This window comes from Mus pahari, chromosome 14 (genome assembly GCF_900095145.1).
Source record: "Mus pahari chromosome 14, PAHARI_EIJ_v1.1, whole genome shotgun sequence".
NCBI classification, from domain to species: domain Eukaryota; kingdom Metazoa; phylum Chordata; class Mammalia; order Rodentia; family Muridae; genus Mus; species Mus pahari.
In genome coordinates, this window is record NC_034603.1 from 28579055 (window position 1) to 28600209 (window position 21155).

The 21155-nt window shown below is 45.3% G+C and overlaps 1 protein-coding gene across 1 annotated transcript in view; it reads left to right on the top strand.

Annotated features, from left to right (window-relative positions):
- Positions 1–4863: 4863 nt before the first annotated feature.
- Alkbh5 (alkB homolog 5, RNA demethylase) overlaps positions 4864–21155 on the top strand; it is a 23611-nt gene continuing 7319 nt past the window's right edge. Inside the window, exons 1-2 of the mRNA XM_021213256.2 lie at positions 4864–6173; positions 14873–14953. Of these exons, the coding sequence (XP_021068915.1) occupies positions 5401–6173; positions 14873–14953 (854 nt within the window). The 5' untranslated portion in view covers positions 4864–5400. The remainder of the gene's footprint in view (positions 6174–14872; positions 14954–21155) is intronic.

Below are 21155 nucleotides of genomic sequence, written 5' to 3' on the forward strand. Positions count from 1 at the left end.
CCAGCCTGGTCTACAGAGTGAGTTCCAGGACAGCCAGGACTACACAAAGAAACCCTGTCTTGAAAAAACAACAACAACAACAAAAAAGACACTGGGCTTGCCCCAATTTCAGGTTAATATACACCTCTAGCTCTCTCCTGCTCTGGCTCAGCAGCCTCTTAAAGGAATCCTCTCTGAGTGGTTGGAGGCCTGAGAGGACTGTATTCACACTCCACTTGTTTGCTCATTAGTTGTGTGGTTGTTTGCCCTCTGAGTCTTTGCTTGGACAAGTGCAATCTATGTGTGCATTAATATGCCCATCATAGGATACAAATGAATGTCAGGGATGGTCATACATTGTTGTGTATGTATACTTGTGTGTGCAAGTGTGAGAACAGGTATTTGTGTGTGGAGACCAAAGGTCTGAGTCGATGTCAAGTCTCTTCCTTGATGATTTTTCCGTGTTAATGTTGCAATACAGGGTCTCTCACTGAAATTGAAGTTCACCAATTCACTAGGCTATCTGCCCATACACTGCAGGAATCTGGCCGTCTCCAAAAACCTTCCACCAGCATCCCACTGCCCCTACTGCTGGGGCTACAGGCATGCATTATCCCAGCTTCTTTACGTGGGTTCTGGGGATCTGACTTCTACTCTTTATGTTTATGTGCCAGGTACTTTACAGACTAAGCATCGCTCCAGCCCTACATTGTCTTAAAGGAGCTAGGGAGAAGTTTCAACTGGTAAACCTGAGTTCAGCCCCCAGAATCCAGGGTTTGTTGTTTGTTTGTTTGTTTGTTTTAAACAAGTGGACAACTGTAATCCTGCAACTGGAGAGGCTGAGACAGGATTCCCAGACCAGCCTAGCCTACTTTGCAAGTTCCAGGCCAGCAGAAGATCCTGCCTCAAAATATGGTGGGCAGCACTCTAGTAATAATACCTTAGGTTCGGCTTGAATATGCATGCCACGATGTACCTACACACATATGCACTGCACACACATGACCACACATATATAAAGGTAAGTTTAAGAGGCAAAGGCAGGAAGATCTGTTCAAAGGCATCCTCCGCTATAGAACAAGACCTTGTCTCAAGAAACAAAAAATCAGGGAGGGGCAGGAAAGGGCTGGGAGTGACAGTGGAAATCACCAGGGTCATCTCTGGTGACTAGATGGAGGCCTGGGACTGGAGATGATACGAGGAGTCTATGGGGTGACTCTAGCTGAGATTCCTACCAGAGGGGGATATAACGTCTGAAGTGACCGCCTCCTGTAGCCAGGCAGGACTTTCAGAGGAGGGAGTCAATCTACCCACAAAACCTTCAACCCAACATTTGTCTTGCCTACAAGATATGTAAGGATAAAGATGAAGTGGAGACTGAGGGAACACCCAACTAATGACTGCCCCAACTGGAGACCCATTCCATGCGAGAGAGCCAAGTCAACACTATTAATGATGCTCTGCTATGCTTGCAGACAGGAACCTAGCGTAACTGTCTCCTGCGAGGCTTCATCCAGCAGATGGAGGCAGACGCAGAGACCCTCAGCCAAACATCAGGAAGAGTCCAGGGAGTCTTGTGGAAGAGTTGGGGATAGAAGTGAGCAAGGAGGGGCTGGTGAGATGGCTCAGTGGGTAAGAGCACCCGACTGCTCTTCTGAAGGTCCGGAGTTCAAATCCCAGCAACCACATGGTGGCTCATAACCATCTGTAACAAGATCTGATGCCCTCTTCTGGAAAGTCTGAAGACAGCTACAGTGTACTCACACATAATAAATAAATAAATCTTTAAAAAAAAAAAAAAAAAGAAGTGAGCAAGGAGGAGGGGTCAAGTACACCATGAGAAAACCCGCAGAATCAACTAACGTGGGGCCATGGGGCTCACAGAGCCTGGGCCACCAACCAGGGAACATACAGGAGCTGAACCTGGACCCTAGGCATTTGTAGCAAATGCGCAGCTTTGTCTTCATGTGGGTCCCCTAACAAGTGGAATGGGAGCTGTCTGGGTCTGTTTCCTGCCCTTCCCCCTACCTGGACTGCCTGGTTGGGCCTCAGTGGGAGAGGATATGGCTGCCTAGTCCTCCTGGGACTAGATGTCCCAGGGTGGGGTGCTACCCAAGGCGGGGGCTACCCTTTCTCTGAGAAGAAGGGAAGTAGGCAGTGGAGGGAGGGATGTGTAAGGGTGGGACTGGCAAGACAGAGAACTGTGTAGGGATGTAAAGGGAATAAAAAAAAAGACAAACGAGTACATAAAATGTAAAAAGCAAATCAAATAGAAAAACAAAAAACCAGGGTCTTTAATCCCAGCACTCAGGAGATAAAGGCAGGCAGATCTCTGTGAGCACAAGGCCAATCTGGTCTATAGATCAAGCTCCAGACAGCCAAGACTACACAGAGAATCCCTATCTTGAAAGAAACCAAACCAAACCAAACCAAGTCAAACAAAACAAACAAACAAATTTTACTATGTGCCATCCCTGGGAAAATGCTAACTCATTTAATCCCTAAAACATCTCAGTGAGACTGGTATAATTATGAAATTGCTGCTGGAGTGCGGACAGTATTGGACTTGTGCATGTGGCCTTGTGAAGTTCAACCCAGGCAGCCTAGCTTTTTCCCCCACAGGATCTGGGCCTGACTAAAAAGCACAGTCAAGGAGAAAACACACTGGGATTGGAGAGTTCACCTATGGAGTAGTCACTTTAAAAAAAAAAATCTTTTTCTGAGGTAGTCTATGTAGGCTGGCCCTGAACTCCTGAGATACACACACACACACACACACACACACACACACACACACACACACACACAGCTTAGTTAGTGCTGGGTTTAAAGGTGTGCACCATACCCAAAGAGGGTCATTTTTTGCCTAGGTGAGCAGAGCTGGGGTCCTTAGCTACTATGTACTTCTGGGTGCAGTGGTAAAGAGCTCCCACCATGCGGCTGTGAAAGGCAGATCAGAAGCTGAGAGAGCTGGGCTCCTGAAAAGCTTCAGTCCTCCCAGGCAAACTGCTCAGGTAAGAGACCCACTAGGTGTTCACGCAGTACAGACCAGGCAGGGTTCTGCCCAAGTCCAGGTCAGCTGGCCTTGCCCCCCAGTCCACCTTCTTACTCCCTGCAGCTGCCCTTCCACTCTTGCTTTGTCACCTGGGCCCAAGGGGCTACCCCGGGAATCCCCAGTTTGTCTGTCCCACTTCCCTTTCATCAGCCTGCTGCTTGGGAGAGGGTGGCCTGGATTCCCTAATTTCCTGGCTTCCCACTCCGCAATCTTTGCCAAGTTACCACACAGTCCCCACTTTCCAACAGAGGCTGCTGCCACCCTCAGTTTATAGATTAGAAAACCGAGGTCTGGATCCTGTATCAGCAGTCCTTCTGCTGCTTCATGCCATCCTCACAGCCACCTTTCGGGGTGAGTACTGGCTCCTGGTTTTACACACCAGACTCTGGGATGATTGGAAAACAAGGGATGAGCTGTATGAAAGACACTGTAGATGGACAGGCATTACAGATGACAGACAGCATGGGCTAAGGCCAGGGGGGACAGCCATATATGAAAAGACTGGAAAAGGGACTGGGAACCAAAAAAAAAAGGAAGCTGGATTTCATCTTGGGGAGGTTCAGAGCAGAACCTCTTTGCTATTCCTATTTGCTGGAGTGCCCAGGGACCTCCAGCATGGCTACACCTTTGTTCAGGCTTTCTCCTCCGCTTCAAGATTTTTTTTATTGTTTGGGTTTGTTGTGGCTGTTTTTGAGAAAGAGGCTCGCTATGTAGCCTGGGCTGGCATCCAATTTTTTTTTTTTTTCGAGATAGGGTTTCTCTGTGTAGCCCTGGCTGTCCTGGAACTCACTCTGTAGACCAGGCTGGCCTCTAACTCAGAAATCCACCTGCCTCTGCCTCTGAGTTCTGGGACTAAAGGCGTGCGCCACCACGCCCGGCTCTACATCTTTTTTTTTTTTTTTTTTTTGGCTGGCATCCAATTTGTGAGCTATCCTCCAGTCTCCAGAGTGCTGAGGCGGCAGGCGCATCGACCACCCCACTGTTCTTTTTTGTTTTGTTTTTCTATCTGAAGTATATTTCCAATTTGGACCAATCCGTGGTAAAACTGCGCCCTTCAGACCAGGAAAGCCTTTTTGTCGCCCGCTATAACAACGCCCAACTCCAGCCGGAACGTGACGCGCCCGTGCGCGTGCCCGTGGCCGCGCGCCCCGTGGGCAGTCCCGGGACGTGACTTGTGGAACGTCCGCTTCAGGAAGCGATGGCGGCGGGAATGGGGTGTGGGTGCCCGGACCGTGCGCCTCCAGCTTCTGCTGTCCTGGTTTGCTCCACAGTTTGGGTCTGATGCTCTCCTGCCCGCAGTTTTAACTTTCCTACTGTTTCCCAAGCTTCGCCGGAGGAGTCCCGAGGGCTTTCCGCCGCCGAGAACTCCATTCAGGCACTTACTTAGCCACCCATTCACCCTTCAGGGGTCCTCGAGCTTCTGCCCGAAGCTAATTAAGTGATGGACGCAGTCGCCAAGGAGACTAGTTGATTGACAGGCATGATTTACCAACCGACTCGGGAAATTCCAGTCCGTGTTGGCCCAACGCGTGGCCGGCAGTCCAATTAAGAAAGTGGAAGCTCCAAAGGGGGCGGTCACGGGGCGGACTGGGTTGTGGTGATTCCCGAGGATTTGTGCGCTGGAAGCTGAGGCGTCTGCGGGCATCCGCGCGATGCCGTGACGCGGCAGCGCTGTCCAGTGGACACCGCGAGCGGACACTCCGGCGGGTGGAGTCCCTCGGCCCCGGAGGCGGCGCGTGGCGTGCAGGCAAATTGTGGTTTTTTTTTTTTTTTTTTTTTTCGGGAGCTGGTCTCGAAGCTCTCGGCGGGCGGGGGGGGAGGGGCGGCGGCCGCCGAGCGGGCCTCGTCTGCGCTTGCGCCCGGCCCCGCCGCCCGAGAGGGGCGGCCCGCACGCGCATGCTCACAGTACGTGGAGTCTCGTGGCCGCCGGCAGTGCGCACGCGCGTCGAGAAGCCCGCTAAGGAGCGGCGCTGTCGGAGGTCGGGCGGGCTGGCGGTGACGTCGTGAGGAGAGCTTTAAAGTGCGGGCCGGGCCGGGCGTCTGAGGGTCCGAGCCGGAGTCTGGCGGAGTCTTGGCCGAAGCCCTCCGCGGCATGAGGCGCTGCCGGCGCCTTTTTCCCTCAGGACGCGGAGAAGGTGGAGGAGGAGGAGGAAGCCCCGCTGTGGCTGGTGCTGCGTGAGCGACCGCGGCTGAGGTCCGACCCCTTCCCGGCCCCTCTCCGCCTCCCCCCCACGTCGGTCCCTTGAGCCACGCATGGGGGCCGCCTGGCACTGAGGAGCCTCGCTTCCCTTTCGGGTCCCTCTCGGGTCCCCTGAGAGCCATGCCGGGCCGCCGCGGAGGACCCTAGAGTTGAGTTGGCGGGGGCCATGGCGGCCGCCAGCGGCTACACGGACCTGCGGGAGAAGCTCAAGTCCATGACGTCCCGGGACAACTACAAGGCGGGCAGTCGCGAGGCCGCCGCCGCTGCGGCCGCCGCCGTGGCTGCCGCCGCCGCCGCAGCGGCCGCCGCCGAGCCTTACCCGGCGTCCGGGACCACCAAGCGGAAGTACCAGGAGGACTCGGACCCCGAGCGCAGCGACTACGAGGAGCATCAGTTGCAGAAGGAGGAGGAGGCGCGCAAGGTGAAGAGCGGCATCCGGCAGATCCGGCTCTTCAGCCAGGATGAGTGCTCCAAGATCGAGGCCCGCATCGACGAGGTGGTGTCCCGCGCCGAGAAGGGCCTGTACAACGAGCACACGGTGGACCGGGCCCCCCTGCGCAACAAGTACTTCTTCGGCGAGGGCTACACGTACGGGGCCCAGCTGCAGAAGCGCGGGCCGGGCCAGGAGCGCCTCTACCCGCCGGGCGACGTCGACGAGATCCCGGAGTGGGTGCATCAGCTGGTGATCCAGAAGCTGGTGGAGCACCGCGTCATCCCCGAGGGCTTCGTCAACAGCGCGGTCATCAACGACTACCAGCCCGGCGGCTGCATCGTGTCGCACGTTGACCCCATCCACATCTTCGAGCGCCCCATCGTGTCCGTGTCTTTCTTTAGCGACTCGGCACTCTGCTTCGGCTGCAAGTTCCAGTTCAAGCCCATCCGGGTGTCGGAACCTGTGCTTTCTCTGCCGGTGCGCAGGGGGAGCGTGACTGTGCTCAGGTAACACACCTGGGAGGAGGGGCTGGCCCTGCACCCTGCCGCCTAAAACTGTCCACCCGGGTCCCGGGAAGCCGAAGCTGGTGGGAGCCGGTTCTTTTTATGGTTCTGACTCGCCTTTTTTTTTTTTTTTTTTTTTTTTTGAAACTCATAGCGGGATAAGACCAATGTGGAATTCTGTACCTGCGGGCAGGTTTGAAGTGGCCATGGTAGCTTATCTGAGAATTCATCTGAAAGCATCTTTCTGAAGACTAGCGTAGGAGTTCGCTTTCTATGAATGTGGTCTCCTTGTCTTGCATTTTGTTTTATTGTTTTGGGGGTGAAGATGGGGTGAGGGTCTCAGGTAGCCCAGGCTAGCCTTCAACTTTCTACACAAAGGAGGAGGATCTTGAATGTTTGATTCTCCTGTCTTGGCCTCCTAGGTGCTGGGATTACAGATGTGCACTGGCCAGTTTTTTTGTGGTGCCTAGAGATTGAACACAAGGCTTCATGTTTTCCTTTTGGTTTAAAGCAAAAATCACTTTGGGTTTTGGACCTCATTTCCATATCTTAAAAACCTGTGCTTAACTAAAGTTTTCCCTGTTTTGTTGTCTGTCTAAAAGTTTTCTCTGTTCTGTTTTTTTGTTTAACAAAATGTAATGGATTCCTTAACAGAAAATGCAGACAGAGCCCTTGAGTTTTTTGGGATTTTTTGATACAGATTTCTCTATTCTCAGGAATTGGTATTGAACATTGTAATGGTTTAGCCAGAAATAAGTGCAGCATGCTCTTAAAATTCTTGCTTAGTTTCAGGCCTGTGTAGGCACTTTGTAGAAATGCCATAGCAGTTATGGGGATCCAGTAAAACAAAATACAGCTGGTCTGTTGACCTGGTGTTTGGCCTTGTGATTTGGTGACCACATCTTAGGCTCTTGGCCAGTTGGGGCCCCAGATCCTGCTAAGAATTAGCTCAGTGCCCTGCCCAGCAGAGTAAATCATCTGTTGGAACACTGCTAGTGTTTATATGAAGTGAAATTTTATTTGGAGGATGTCTCCATTCAGCCCTAAAATAGGTAAGCCTGGTTAACGGACTTTTACTAATTCTCATCGTGAGGCCTAGATTGCAACTGTTCTGAGTGTCTCAGATGTGCGTGGTGCTTCCAGATGATTGTCTTGACAAAACGTTTTTAGAAGGGATTTCTAGCTGGTAGTTAGTGCATGCTGTGTATGCTCAAACTCGTGAAGCTGGAGCAGGAAGATTGCTGTAAGTTTGACATCTCAAAAGATCCACCCACTCTACCAAAAGAAGGTATTTCTAGGGAACTTACTGTTTAAGGAAGATTATGGGGTCGAGGTTGTTGAAGTTTCTTGGTGCTGAAAGGATTTTATGTAAAGACCATTTGGTCATTTATTGGGTTATTTTTCCCCATGGTCATAGACCTTTTAGGTTATCTAAAGGTTTGGCAGTGATTGGCTGCTTAGAGGGGGATTCTTAAGACACTGAGACTCCCCCAACATGGTAACACCAGATTTAAAAGCAGAACTTTCAGATTCTTGTTGTGAAGGTCTGTTAGTGATTAACAAGATTGCATCATCAGGAAAATTGTCTTCTCTTTGCAGTAGTAAAGTCCTAAAGCTTTCCCAGTCCCTTCCAACCCTTCCTGGATTCAGACTTGGCTCCAGAGTTAGTGTGGGAGGCCCAGCCATGTTCTGAAAAGTGCTGCCCCAGGCTTTGAGTCCAGCTCTCACTTGCTTTGGGTTTTTATTTATCTTGAGACAGTCTTGCCCTATAGCCTAGGCTGGCCTCCAACTCAGCACTATTACTGTCTCTACTTCCAGTGTGCAAGGATTGCAGGGATGAGCCATCATGGCTAGCCATTGCAATTTGTAGGTATGTTTCCACAGCTGGTTTTCTTAGCTGTATAATAGTAGAGATGGTGCCAACTTTTGAAGTCTATTAGTTAAATGTGGTGATTTGGTGTCTTAACAGCATGACACAGGATAGGTATTCAGATGTCTATACAACTACTTATAGTGAGCCCCTGATCTGGGTGAAAAAGATACTAAGGAATTGGTTGATTTTGAAACATGGCTCCAATCTTCACATAGTTCATTCTCAGTAGGCTTTAGACCAGGTGGATCATTAGAATTCAGAAAGACGAGCATGCTAAAGGGGCATTCACTGTGAGATATTGGAAGTTTTCGAGAGGACGAAAGCTAACTGCAACATAAAGAGTGACTGGAAATTGGCCACAGTGGTGGAATCACAGTAGCAAAGCTATTGCAGCAGTAGAGAGTAGTCACTGGTAAAGATGATTGCTGTGAAGCAGATGGTATTCTGTATCAGAGATTTTTGGTAGGGGATATTCTGGTGATAACAGTAGTTTCTCAACTATTGTTGATATTTGGAGCTGCTGTAAATTCTTTTCTGGGTGGGCTGTCCTTGCACTGTTTAAAAAAAAAATCCCTGGCCATCATCTACTAGACACTTAACATTTTTTATGACAATCAGAAATTGGCTTCCAACATTAACACGAGTCCTAGTAGGGGAGGGATGCAGGGCATCTTCATCCCAAATTGCAAACTATTGTTCTAGGGTTCAGACACTAATTTAAATCTTCTTGCACCTGCTCAGTTAAGCTCTGCTTTCTTGGTATGCAGTTAAGATGAGCACCTGCACATGAGTAATGCCCCTCATCAAATCCTGCATGGAAACCTGTTAAGAGGTTTGCTTTTTCCTTGTTATCACATAGGATCACTTACCAGAGGTGAGAGTGGTAAACTTATAAGTTAGAGGAAAACCAGCCGGGCATGGTGGCGCATGCCTTTAATCCCAGCACTCGGGAGGCAGAAGCAGGCGGATTTCTGAGTTCGAGGCCAGCCTGGTCTACAGAGTGAGTTCCAGGACAGCCAGGGCTACACAGAGAAACCCTGTCTCGAAAAACAAAACAAAAAAAACAACAAGAAGTTAGAGGAAAACCTGGGGTGCTTTACAGATGCAGATGGATTCTAGCAATTGCTGCCATCAGTTGTTAGTGGTAATAGTGTCTTTATTTGACAAATGGCAAAATTGTTTTACATTTGTTAGTTGCCAGCCTGTATTTTGCTTTGTGGCAGACGTTTGACTCCAGTGTGTCTGGTGTCTTAGAGCTAGGCCTCACAGGCCATTCTAGTAGTGTTTTACATTCCTTTCCAAACCTAGTTGACACATTTTTGACTGTGTTGGTAACATTCCCATTTTGGGTCTGAAAGGGGGTCCTGGTCCTGTTCCCTTTTTATGATGTTTTCTATTGAGGCGTATTGTTGTTTACCTTTTCTTGATGTCAGTTCATCCCATATTCTTTGTCCTGATTCTATAAGGTGAATAGGACAGATGAAAACAAGTTGATAACACACTTAGAAGCATAAGGACCTAAGTTTGATTCCCTAGGAATTTTTTCTTTCTTTTCTAAGATTTATTTATTTTATATATGAGTACACTGTTGCTGTCTTCAGACACACATCAGGTCATTGGATCCCATTACTGATAGTTGTGAGCCACCATGTGGTTGCTGGGAATTGAACTCAGAACCTCTGGAAGAGCAGTCAATTCTCTTAACTGCCAAGCCATCTCTCCAGCCCCCCTTTTCCTTCTTCAAAACCAGATTTAATGGCCCATACTTATAATCCCAGGGCCAGAGAGGTGAATATAATACTCACTAGTCACCTATCCAGCCTTTTTTCTAGTGAGAGACCTTTTTTCAAAAAAAGCAAAGTGAATGGTGACAACTGAAATTGACCTCTGGCCTCTACATACATGTATGTGCACCCATACCTATATACAGGTGAAGTAATTCTTTTTTTTTTTTTTTTCTTAATATTTTATTTATATGAGTACACTATAGCTGTTTCTAGACACACCAGAAGAGGGCATCAGATCCCTTTACAGATCTCTCCAGCCCCTAATAAAGTAAATTTTTTATTAGATATTTTATTCATTTGCATTTCAAATGCTATCTCAAAAGTCCCCTATACCCTCCCCCCACCCTGCTCCCCAACCCACCCACTCCTGATTTCTGGCCCTGGCATTCCCCTGCACTGGGGCATATAAAGTTTGCAAGACCAAGGGGCCTCTCTTCCCAATAATGGCTGACTAGGCCATCTTCTGCTACATATGCAGCTAGAGAGACAAGAGCTCTGGGGGTACTGGTTAGTCCATATTGTTGTTCCTCCTATAGGGTTGCAGACCCCTTCAGCTCCTTGGGTACTTTCTCTGGCTCCTCCATTGGGGGCCCTGTGTTCCATCCAATAGATGACTGTTCATGTGGGTCCCTAGTATTAAATTAAGGTGTAGTCAGTCTTGGCAGAAAGAACCTTTATCCTCTGAGCTTTCTCACTTACCTCTTTTTGTTTCTGTGGAATGAAGTCAAGAGCTGTAAACCCCTAGGAAGGGCTGATAGTTATTGAAATTGCCTTCCCTTTGTATTGCCAGGCCTGACAGGCAGAAAGTAGTACAGGAGAAGCAGCTAGCTGGGAGCCATGGTCTTCAGCAGGAAGCTCAGAGCAAGCAAAGAATAAACAGACAATAAAAATGGAAAAACTAACTGGCTGGCCATTTTAGCCTGAGGTGCAGCTCTCAGTGATAAAACCCTTCCTGACTCATTTGACATACCTAATTCCCATATTCTTTGAGGCCAGCAAGATCCTGTGACAAATTAAACCTTGTTACCAAGAAACACAGATGTAATTTTTTGCTTTTGCTTGTTCCTTAGCACAATTAGCTACCAAAAATTAAAATTTGATTATAACAAACTTGGTGGGTTTCAGCTTTACTCTTTCAGCATTTGTACATATGATATGATGATGATGATGATGATTTTGAAGACAGGGTTTTACTACATAGCTCTGGATAGCCTAGAATTTACTATTAACTATATATACCAGGGAACTCACAAATTCACTTGTCTTTGCCTTCCTAGTGTGGGTGCTGGGAGGCATCCATGAATAGGTTACTTTATGGTCCTGTTTTTCTCTTTCTAAAAAGGAAGCCAGTTGTCAGAAAAGATTGCATCTTTGTTAAACTATTTACTACTGAGTTCTTGAAGTTTTGTTAAAGATGTCTGAAGAGATGAAGTGCTGTCAGTACTTTGGAATGTGTGGAATTGGGATATATCAGTGCCACAAAGTCCCAAGACTTATTTTTCTGGAGGCTTGAGTTCACAGTTCTGTCTGTACCAGTGGCTCCTGCCCCCACCCCCATCCCTTAGCTTCTTCCCCCTGCAAGCCTCTCAGTGGTGAGGTAGCCTCAAGGGGGCTGCCTAGAGAAAATAGCCCATCAAAGGGCAAGTGGCATTAGGCTATTACCTTTTCTAGTTCATCCTCTTTTTTATTATTATTATTATTTATTTTATTATTTTTTTTTTTAATGTCCTGGCCTAGGCAGGATATGGAACATTTGGAGAATGGTGGCCATCTTGGAAATGAGTCTTAGCAACTATATCTCCAAGACTCTCCCTAGAGGAAACATGCATAGTTCTGTACATTTCCTTATTAATGGGTTTCCAGAGTTATTTAACTTGTGCATAGTCCTCCAAGGAAAGCTTGTTGCAATCTCCATTGGTCTTAAAATAGAGGTTTCAAAGTGATAAGACTTTCGGTATAGAACATTAGCACACATTGCATTTTTTGTCCACAGTGCTGAGTTGAGTAAGTTCTTTGAAGAGTGTTGTCTTAACAAGGAAAACACAATTTCCATAGTGCAAACATAGTAAAGTCAGGGGATGGTGTGATTGGGTAGCGTGGAGGAAATTAGTTGGGGCAGAAGGCTTAGGGAAATTTTACCAGGAGAAAGAAGATAGGTATGACAGTTCCCTTGAGTTACTCTAAGGTTTATACTAGTGAGTGACAGAGCTAGGTCCTGGTACTTAATGGTTATTGCTGGACATGGGGGCTCAGCCAAGGCAGAGAGCCACCCAGCTAGACAGCATAAGGTATTTCCTCTGTTCTCCATGTGAAAACAGCAATAGGAGGCCATAGAAATTTTCACATCAAGGGTAGAACTGGACACAGGGCATATTACATTTCAAACTGGCAGAATGAGATTTTCACTATCTCTTGTAGAAAATACAATTCGTAGCTGGGGGGGGGGTGTTAAAAAAAACTCTTGTAGTTTCAGCTAGGCATTAGTTCTACTTAAGTTCAACTGAGAGAACTTTTGGGTTCTCTCTCCCACAGAGGAGAAATCGGTGGACTTTCACAAATACCAGGAAGTTCTAGAATACTGGTGTCAATAGTCTTAAACACAGGGTTGGTATGTCAGGGTCACTTCTGTGGTTCTGTGCAGCGCTTCCTTCATACTAGTTGTGAGTCCTGTGCAGGAACCTGGAATGGCTTGTTTGTTTTATAGCCCTTTGGAGGATGGAGCAAGGAACATGAAAGCAGTCAAGCTTTGACAAACAATTTGGATTTGCTCCAGAGCTACATTAAGAGAAGTGGTTTCTTGTTGGAGATGAGAAGTCAGGGTCCTTGGTCATGCTTACAATAGCCAGGTTAAACATACTTGTTAACAACACATACTTGTTAACAACAGAAAACATTGCTTGTAGCTGGCACTACTGATTCAAGACTTTGAGATGTGCTGTTATATTTAACTCTTTTGGGAAGATCTGGGTATATAGAGTATGGAAGACTTATCTTGCAGCCCAGCCTCTAATCACTGTTATAAAATGATAACATGGTTCACACCTGTTAACTTGATACCATGGTATTCCCAACCTTCAAGAGGCTAAGGTAGGAATATTACATGGGTTTGGGGACAGTCTGGACTACATAGTTACAGGCCCACTTAGGTTACAGAGTAGAGAGACCTTATCTCAAAAGTTAAAATAGAAAACAAATCTTAATATCTCAAGTCTTTCCCCCCCCCCCCCAGACAGGGTTTCTCTGTATAGCCCTGGCCTCAAACTCAGAAATCCACCTGCCTCTGCCTCCTGAGTGCTGGGATTAAAGGTGTGCGCCACCACGCCTGGCTCAGAGTCTTTAATAATGTCAAACAATGAGTGCCTAAATTATAAAGCGTAACAAAGTGAATACTGGAAAGTCTCCTGTTCTCCTTACAAGCATTGAAGCAACTAAGATTTTTCTGTTCAGCATGTGACTTTACTAATATCACAAAACTTGTAGCTAGGTGGAGCATAGTGGTACACACATTTAATCCCAGCAAAGGCAGGTGGATCTCTGAGTTTAAAGACAGTCTGGTCTTCACAGTGAGTTACATCCAGTACAGCCAGAGCTATGTAGAAAGACCCTGTCTTAAACAGGCAAACAGACCAAAAAGCTGTGCTTCTCACTGTAGACTCAAAGTTATTAATAGGGGTGAAGAGTGGGTTTCTTTGATCAGTGCTTGGTTACAGTCAGTGATTCTTTTACTATAGTAATTGTATGTAGTAATATTATTATACAGATTAGTAGTATAGATCCTTTCACATACCAATCCTTTTTGAAACTCTAATCAGTATTTTCCCAACTTGATTTGGCTTCTGGATATTTGTCCACAGTGTCTTGTGTGGATCTCACTTACACATACACACACACACACCCAAACCACTAAAGAACCCTGATGTAGAAACAACTGGAAGTGGGAATAGGAACAGGTAAGGCATTTATAAAGATGCTTGTTCTATCACCTAAGACCATTGGAAAAGACAGAACAATTCATAACAGTAGGAAATTAGGAAGAAGCAAAAATATTATGGTTAGAGATCAATACAACATAACGATATAGGATCTGAGCCTTTATATTTCTTGCTGGCTTTTGAATCCAGCATTTTTCTTGGGACAGCCTGGTACTTAAGGAGTCAATCCCCGATCTTTTGTGTTTCAGGTAGTTAAGAATGTGTTATCTGTACAGCTGCACTTGAGAAGATGATGATCAGCAGCCATGAGAAAAGGGTTTTGTTCCAGGGGCAGCTAGGAATCCTAAATGGGAAAACTAGAAGGCGGCAATCACTTACTTTAGGCCTGGTATCTGCCTGTGTTGATCTCTGCACTTCAGTGGAGTAGCTTGTAGTGGGAGTGGTTTATCTTTTGTGGGTGCTCATTGAGAACATGGGAGGGGCTCAGTAATCAGAATTATTCTCAGAACTTCGAATCAGAAGAATTCCAGTTAGCTGGGTGTAGTGGTGCACACCTTTGATCCCAGCACTCAGGAGGCAGAGGCAGGCGGATTTCTGAGTTTGAGGACAGCCAGGGCTATACAGAGAAACACTGTCTCGATAAAAAAGGATTCCAGTTGAGAAGATAGTTACCTAACCACATTTGTATCCGGGCAGGCTTCTGTCCTTTTACCAAGGACTTCCACCTTCACTCCACTTGCTTCTAGAGTTTGTTTTTATATTTGTTTTTGTGCTGGGGATTGAACCCAGAGCCTCACACATGCCAGGCAAAGTGCTTTACTTCTTTACCCTATCCTTAAGAGCTGCAAACAAAAGCAATTGTGGTCTGTGCTAGGAGAGTCCTGGTTCAGACTGTTAAGTTACCAGTGAATCCTTTGTGCCAGGTTTTTCCATGAAAGGTTTCTAGGCAGACACTTAAGAGTTTAAATGCAGTATTTCCCTCCCGTGTAGATTCTTGTACTTCTCAAATAGTAGTGGCAGAAGGTAACCATAAGACTTGATCCTATTTCTATCCCCCATGAACTTGGGATGTCTGTCTGCTCTCTTACTGATGACTTGTTCTGTTTCTAGTGGGTATGCTGCTGATGAAATCACTCACTGCATACGGCCTCAGGACATTAAGGAACGCCGGGCGGTCATCATTCTCAGGAAGTAAGTATCTTCTTGTCTGGCATCCTCTGCCTTACCTATAGGCCTATCTGGATCCTTTTAGAACTTACCTCTGTACTTCTGGCATTGCACTATGTAATTATTTTACATCCTTGGACTGTTAAGAAGTGCTTCTGATATTTATTGACATACTTTTTTTCCTTTTAAGGATTTTACATATATATCTACACACACACACACACACACACACACACACACACACATGTACGTGTATATGTGTGAAAATGTCTTGGAGTCCAAAAGAGGGAGTCAGATGACCAGTTGTAAACCACCAGATATGGATGCTAAGAACCAAGCTCAGGTCCTTTGCAAGAACAGTGTAGGCTCTTACTCCTGAGTTATCCCCAGTCTCTTTGTTCACAGTCTTGAAACAAGATTTGGGGAGTACTTTTCTAAACTGACCCCACCCCACCCCACTCCCAGTTCTGACTTGTTACATGTGCTTTCAGTGATTATTTTTAGACTGTACCGTAGCAGCCTACTTTAAAAATGCCTAGGCTTTCACTTCTGGAAGGAGCGAGAAATAAGGAGAGGTGACAAGAGTGGGAGTTAGGATGCAGTGTTTAGCTGACTTATAGCTGTGGCTGTTCTTCCTCTGGTGAGGAACATTCTGATTAACATTAATAACATACCCTGACCTAGCTGGACATGGTGACTCAATAATACCTGTAATCAAGCATTTAGGAGGCTAAGGCAAAAGGATTGAGTCAGGCCTGTCATAGAACAAGAAAGAAAAGAAAGGGGAAAGAGAAGGAAGAAGAAAGAAAAGTTAATCAAGCAGAGTGAGGCACTAGTTAACACCTAGGAAGTAGAGGTAGGATTCTTACAATGTTGCCTTGGCTGACCTGGAATTAATTATGTAGACCAGATTGGTCTTGGAGATTCATCAGCCTTTATTCCTGAGGTTCTGAGTTGAAAGCCACCATGTCAAAGAAGCTCTATCATTAAAAAAAAAAAGTTGAGCAAAGCAAGTCCAGGTGAACAGGGTCAGATATGCTTGATGGGATATGTATTGTTTGCTTTTTTTTTTTCCCCCTCTCTTAAAGCTTAAGCAGATTCTTTTTAACTCTTAAATACATTTCTTAATTTTGTTATAGAAAATGTTGCAGGTAAGCCAAGTATAGTAGTGCAGAGGCAGGTGGATCTCAGTTCAAGGCAAGCCTGGTTTTCATAGTGAGCTCCAGGACAGCCAAAACTACCTAAAGTGACCTTGTCATAAAAGGGCTGTTGAGTTGGCCCATTGATTGATTAGGCGGACTTTTTCCAGAAGGCCAGGGTTGGATTACCAGCACCTACATGCCAGCTCACAACCATCTGTAATTCTAGACCTAGGGTATCTGACACTCTTTCTGACCTTCAACTAGACCCAAGACTATACAATTTCTATATGGTGAAGTTCAACAAACTTCTATAGAATTAGAATAGGCCTTTTGAACAGAAACTGTGAAGCTTCACAGTGCATTTTATACTTTCAATATTGTTATATTTTTATGTACTTGCCCACCACTAGGAATGAAAAGTCAATGACACAGGTAGAGCTAGAAAAACAATTAGTTTTATACACTGTTTTTTGATAGTTTGTTTTGTAAAACATTGTGGAACCATTAGAGTTCGGTAGAGTACCCTGTATTTCATTTCCTCTATTTTGATTATCTTCAATTTAATATAGTATTTTGTTACAGTTAATGCTGAAGTTGAAGCAGGAAGATTGTAAGTGTAGGATCTCTAGGCTACGGAGAACATTCAGGGCTAGCTGAGGCAGGTTTGAGAGAGCCTGTCTCAAACTAAAAAGTTAAAAAGAATGCTGAGGGGCTGGTGAGATGGCTCAGTGGGTAAGAGCACCCGACTGCTCTTCCGAAGGTCCAGAGTTCAAATCCCAGCAACCACATGGTGGCTCACAACCATTCGTAACAAGATCTGATGCCCTCTTCTGGAGTGTCTGAAGACAGCTTCAGTGTACTTACATATAGTAAATAAATAAATTTTTTTAAAAAAGAAAAAGAATGCTGAGCTTGGGATATAGTTCATTGGTAAAATGTTTACCTGGCAATCAGAGTCCAAGTTTAATTCCCAGTACGGAGAACTAGAGAGATAACACCAGTAGCTAGCCGTGGTGGCATATGCATGTAGTCTCTGCTTCTTGGAAGTCTGAGGCAAGAATCACTTAGCCTAAGAACTGGAAACCAGCTTGGCATTATAGACCTTTTCTCTAAAAAACAAACAACAAAAGAAAAGAAATCAATTGTGGCTGGGAATGTAGCCCCAGAAAAGTACTTTGTAAGCATGACTGAGGCTTTGAAATCAGTGCATCTCCATAGTTTTAGTATCTTAGTTTTCTAGTTTCTGTAATAAAATTTTCTGACAAAGGTAACTTAAAGAGATTTTATTTTGTCTCATAGTTCCAGAGTATAGACCTTCATGATGGAGAAGTCCTAATGGTAGAAGCTTTAGGTAGCTGGTCAGATTTCATATAAAGTAAGCAAGCAGAGGACAAGAAATGCTTGTGTTCAGCTCAGTCTTTTTTTATATAGTTCAGTATCTCAGCCCAGGGAATGGTGCCACCCATAGTGGGCAGGTCTTCCCAGCGCAACCTGATTAAGACAATTCTCTTTAAACCTCCATACCCAAAGGCTCATCTTCCTGGTGATTCTATATTTCAATAAGTTGATGACTGAGATTAACCATCATGCTTAGGTTACTTAATTTTTTTCATGTTACCATATTCCTCTTGGCTGGATAGTTTATAAAATATTGCAATGGGATGTGCCTGATTTTTCTTATACTTGGACTAGGCTTCTATTTTTCTGAAAAAGACCACAGAAGTAAAGTGCTATTTATACTACATACCAAAGATATATGCTATTAATACAACTTGCACCGTTCATAGTGAACATCAGCTAACCCATGGTAATCCAAGGATTGACATAGATGTCTTTTTGTCAACAGAATGAAATTCTAAGTGTCCACCCTAGTCTCTTGAGGTTCTTCCTTTTAAGTGTCCACAGCCACAGTACAGTCAGTGAATTTATGACCTGGTTCTAGGGCAGGATGGCTTTTGTTGGAAATACCTTTCTAACACGTTCATGACTCACCGGGTGTGGTGGCGCACGCCTTTAATCCCAGCACTTGGGAGGCAGAGGCAGGCGGATTTCTGAGTTCGAGGCCAACCTGGTCTACAAAGTGAGTTCCAGGACAGCCAGGGTTACACAGAGAAACCCTGTCTCGGAAAACCAAAAAAAAAAATCATGTTTTATTTCATATTACCACTATCAAATTTCATATATTGTCATTTTGACATGCAGGACACCTTGCATACTTGTACCTGTAACCCTTCAGCATGCCATCCCTCTTTAAGGCTATCTCAGCCCATATACTGGCAATTGTGAATTTCCAAATTCATATTCAGGAGTAATTGAGGGTATGTCTGGTGCCTAGTTTGCCTCCCAGGACAAATGAAACATTAGTTGATTGGTGAAGAATAATTTGGACTGCCAAAGAGTAGTTTCAGAGTAGCTCTTAGAATTTGTCTTGTAAATGAGTGAACTGAGACAGTTGAAAATGAAGGCATCCTAACTTGGGCATCCAGATACTATCCTCAGAGGTGTCCGTGAAGTATCTGGGTGATTTGGTGTCTTTGGTGAGGCCAAGTTCTAGTGAGTAGACATTGAGTCTCTGCCTTGTTACTTATAGTCAGGGGTTAGAGTCAGTCTTAACTAGAGTTTAGATAATGATGTCGAGAACTCCAGAGTGGAGGGCCTGGTAGCTCTAACACCAGCTCAAATCAGTCAGAGCTGACAAGATCTTTTCTAAGGATCTCATGAAGAGAAGTGGATGGATAGCTGCTATGTGCTTGCTTGGCTGAGCAAAATGTGGCTCCTTTGAAGTGACTTGAAGTTTGCTTGGGAGTAAAATCCTCAAACTTCAAACCAGTTTTTGTTTGTAGTTCTAGTACATGGTTGAATGACATGTTATACCTAGGTCTCCTAACTTGGTGGTTTACACAGTGGAACACTCAGGGTCTTGCCTTTACCTACCTCCTGGTCATGTATCACATGGGGTGGATGCTTAAGATAAGAAACAAGCTCAGGGGGCTGGTGAGATGGCTCAGTGGGTAAGAGCACCGGACTGTTCTTCCAAAGGTCCGGAGTTCAAATACCAGCAACCACATGGTGGCTCATAACCATCCGTAACAAGATCTGACTCCCTCTTCTGGAGTGTCTGAAGATAGCTACAGGGTACTTACATTTAATAAATAAATAAATCTTTTTTTTTTCTAAAAAAAGAAAGAAACAAGCTCAGGGGTCTGGAGAGATGACTCAGAGGTTAAGAGCACTTGATGCTCTTCTAGAGATCCTAAGTTCAATTCCCAGCAACTACATGGTGGCTCACAACCATCTATAACTTGATCTGATGTCCTCTTCTGGCATGCAGATAGAGCACTCATAAAATAAATCTTTTTTAAAAATCTTTATAAAAAAAAGAAAACAAGCTTAGACAGGGTGTAGTGGCACACAACACCCTTTAATTCCAACACTTGTGAGGCAGAGACAGGTAGATCTCTTGAGTTCAAGGCCAGCCCGGTCTACATAGTGAATTCTAGGACAACCAGGGCTACATAGTAAGAAAAGAAACAAGCTCAGTGCTTAAGAGCACTTGCTGCCCTTCACAAGGAACTGAGTTCAGAGTCTAGATCCAGACAGGGCAACTAGTAACTACCTATAACTCAGTTTAAGGGGCTCTAACGCTCTCTCACTGCCTCCACAGTCGTCTCCATGGAGTCACACAGATGTCCACATGCGTGCACACACACACAATTTGTTTTGGAGCAGAACAGTTTCTGCATGGCCCTAACCAGGCTCCCTCCAACTTGCAGAGACCCTCTCCACCCTTACCTCCTGAGTTCTTGGATTCAAGGTTCATGCCACCATACCTGCTAAAAATAAAAAGAGGGCTGTGAGAGATGGCTCAGCAATTAAAAGCACTGGCTGCTCTTCCAGAGGAACTGGGTTCTGTTCTAACAACCACATGGTGCCTCACAGCCACCTGTAATTTCAGTTACAGGAGGTCTGATACCTTTCTCTAAATTTTTTTTTTTTTTTGAGCTTATAATCATACTTACCATCAGGCAAAAGTACTAAACAGGTAATAAGAATAAAATTCTGAATATAAAAAAGACTACTGGTCAGTAGTGGTGCACTCCTTTAATCTCAGCACTTGGAAGAGGCAAGTGGGTTTCTGAGTTCAAGGCCAACATGGTCTGTAGAGTGAGTTCCAGGACAGCTAAGGTTACACAGAGAAACCTTGTTTCAAAAAAACAGAATAATTAAGAGAGTTATAGTTTGAGAATTAGAGGCAGACAGATCTCTGAGTTTAAGGCCAACCTAACTTACATAGCAAATTCCAGGACAGTTAGGACTATAGAGACGCTGGGGGTGGGGGTGGAGTGAATATTAGGGGGAGAATGTTACTTGAGTGGAGTAAAATAGTAGCATGTCTTTAGAAAGTGCCTGTGTCCAACAATGTCCCTGGATATTGTAGTCATTGGTGTTCCTTGGAGAAGAACTAGACCCAGCCTCTTTGAAAGGGTAGTTGAAGAGTTAAAATGTTGGTTAGATGACCAGGGTGCTAACCAACTTCAAGAACAAGGTGGTTAGTTCATGAACATGGTAGTAGTGAATGGGGCTTCTGTTCTTTGCATGATTTCCTGATGTGCACTCCAGTGTTCTTCCCACTGGAGGACCTGTTTTGTTGGCAACATGCTCACACATTAACCCCAAGAGTAGATATGAACTCTGAAAAGTAGCTCAGGCAGGAAGTGAGTTACTTGGGATACGTTTTGAACAGGGATTTCCACTTATCACCAGGTTTTTTATTGTATATAGGCATCCAAGAAAAGCACCGTAAGACACTCATAGTTCTTTCTATCTCTGCATTCATTACAGCACAAAGCAAAGGACACACTGATAGGAAAGCACAGAATATGTCCCCCAAGGACCCACTAAAAAGAAAATTAAAATTAATTACATCCCTGTTAGTGGAAGAATCAAAGAAGGCTTGGCACTTCTGGCTTTCAGAACTAGAAACTAAACTGGCTAGATAAAAATGGTATATTTAAGCCGGGCGTGGTGGCACACACCATTAATCCCAGCACTCGGGAGGCAGAGGCAGGCGGATTTCTGAGTTC